Source organism: Tarenaya hassleriana, unplaced genomic scaffold (assembly GCF_000463585.1).
Source record: "Tarenaya hassleriana unplaced genomic scaffold, ASM46358v1 Cleome9, whole genome shotgun sequence".
NCBI classification, from domain to species: Eukaryota; Viridiplantae; Streptophyta; class Magnoliopsida; order Brassicales; family Cleomaceae; genus Tarenaya; species Tarenaya hassleriana.
Genome location: NW_010971389.1, coordinates 4,127,066 through 4,128,384, shown reverse-complemented (window position 1 = coordinate 4,128,384; position 1,319 = coordinate 4,127,066). Strand labels below are relative to the sequence as shown.

The 1,319-nt window shown below is 41.2% G+C and overlaps 2 protein-coding genes across 2 annotated transcripts in view; both read right to left on the bottom strand.

The window, feature by feature from the left end:
* Positions 1-666, bottom strand: part of LOC104804362 (probable E3 ubiquitin-protein ligase ARI2) — a 2,888-nt gene extending 2,222 nt beyond the window's left edge. The window contains exon 1 of the mRNA XM_010528631.2: positions 389-666. Coding sequence (XP_010526933.1) covers positions 389-511 — 123 coding nt within the window. The 5' untranslated portion in view covers positions 512-666. The remainder of the gene's footprint in view (positions 1-388) is intronic.
* Positions 667-992: 326 nt separating this feature from the next.
* Positions 993-1,319, bottom strand: part of LOC104804359 (methyltransferase-like protein 13) — a 2,442-nt gene continuing 2,115 nt past the window's right edge. Inside the window, exon 7 of the mRNA XM_010528626.1 lies at positions 993-1,317. Within this exon, the coding sequence (XP_010526928.1) occupies positions 1,168-1,317 (150 nt within the window). The 3' untranslated portion in view covers positions 993-1,167. The remainder of the gene's footprint in view (positions 1,318-1,319) is intronic.

Sequence of the window (1,319 nt, the reverse complement as noted above, 5' to 3'; positions counted from 1 at the left end):
CCTACACGAAGTGATGCAACCGATTCCCACCCTCTACAAATTGCACATTGCGGTAGAGAGAAACATCCAAAACCATCGGCAAATTCCAGCGTATCATCGACGATATGATCCTCAGGTGCTTATTGGTTAAAGTAAGAAAACCCTAGTTCCCACAGGAGCAGAACAGACCAAACACAGCTTTATTTCCAGACATAAGAATGAAGCTCAATTACTAAGAATTCTACAGACAACGCTTTTGAGTTCGCGTTCAACCCAGATGCATAACGGAATCATCCAAGTTTACAAAAAAACCCCACGTGGAATCCAGGAAACAAAACACGATTAAACCCAGAAAATCTGACAAAGAACATGAGATTCACCACAAAAACAAACGAGAGTACGAGAATACCTTCGTTTTGGGTTCTCTGGAAGACGCTAAAAACAAACCGGAGTCCTCGTTGTCCCACACGCTAAGCAACTCTTGATCGGAGGAGTAATAATACTCCTCCTCGCTGCTCAGACAGCCACCCATCGATCAGAATTACGCAAAGAGTGAAATTCAACACACTCCTCGGGCGCGGAGAAGGAAAATGTAAAGGGGGAAAGGACGTGATCAAACGGATGAGAAAAGAGACACCGGCGAGGGGGCTGGGTGATAATAACTGACAAGGAAACGCACGGAGGCGCGCTCACATTATTACGCAAATCAAAACGATATGAGTCGTCGTATCAATATATTCGTATTTCCTCCAAAGAGGAAACAAAATATTAAATCCTGATTTCTTCCGAAAAGTCTGGTGTCCGTTTTGTTTAAAGATAATTATTATTCTGCACTAATTAAACCAGTTACTGTAGAAGAAATTAAGATATTTTAAATACAATAAAAATTTGATTTTTTTTTAATACCCATGATTTTTTCCCTTGCTTTTTATGGTTTGCATACAAGTCACGTCCAAATTTATTTATTCAAGTAATGTCGCAACGTAAAGGACATTGTCCAGAAGAAGGTTAACTGAGTCAAGTGCCTGGTTCAACTCCACTTAGAACCCTATGTCCAAGATTCACTCTGTGTGTGTGTGTGTGAGGGAGGGAGGGAGAGAGAGAGAGAGAGCATAAACAAAGAGTGTGTGACCAAATGAACAAAGAATCAATCCTGATACTACATTGAAGAAGGAACTACGCAGAACATCAACTATCTCCATTGCTCTCATCATCATCATCATCATTGATGCGTGTTCGGAAAAGGAAATCTTCACCCTCGAGTTCATCTTGAAACAGACGTATCGATGGCTTCTCGGATCTCTCGTCAAGTTCTTTATCATCATACGACCTCTTTCCCT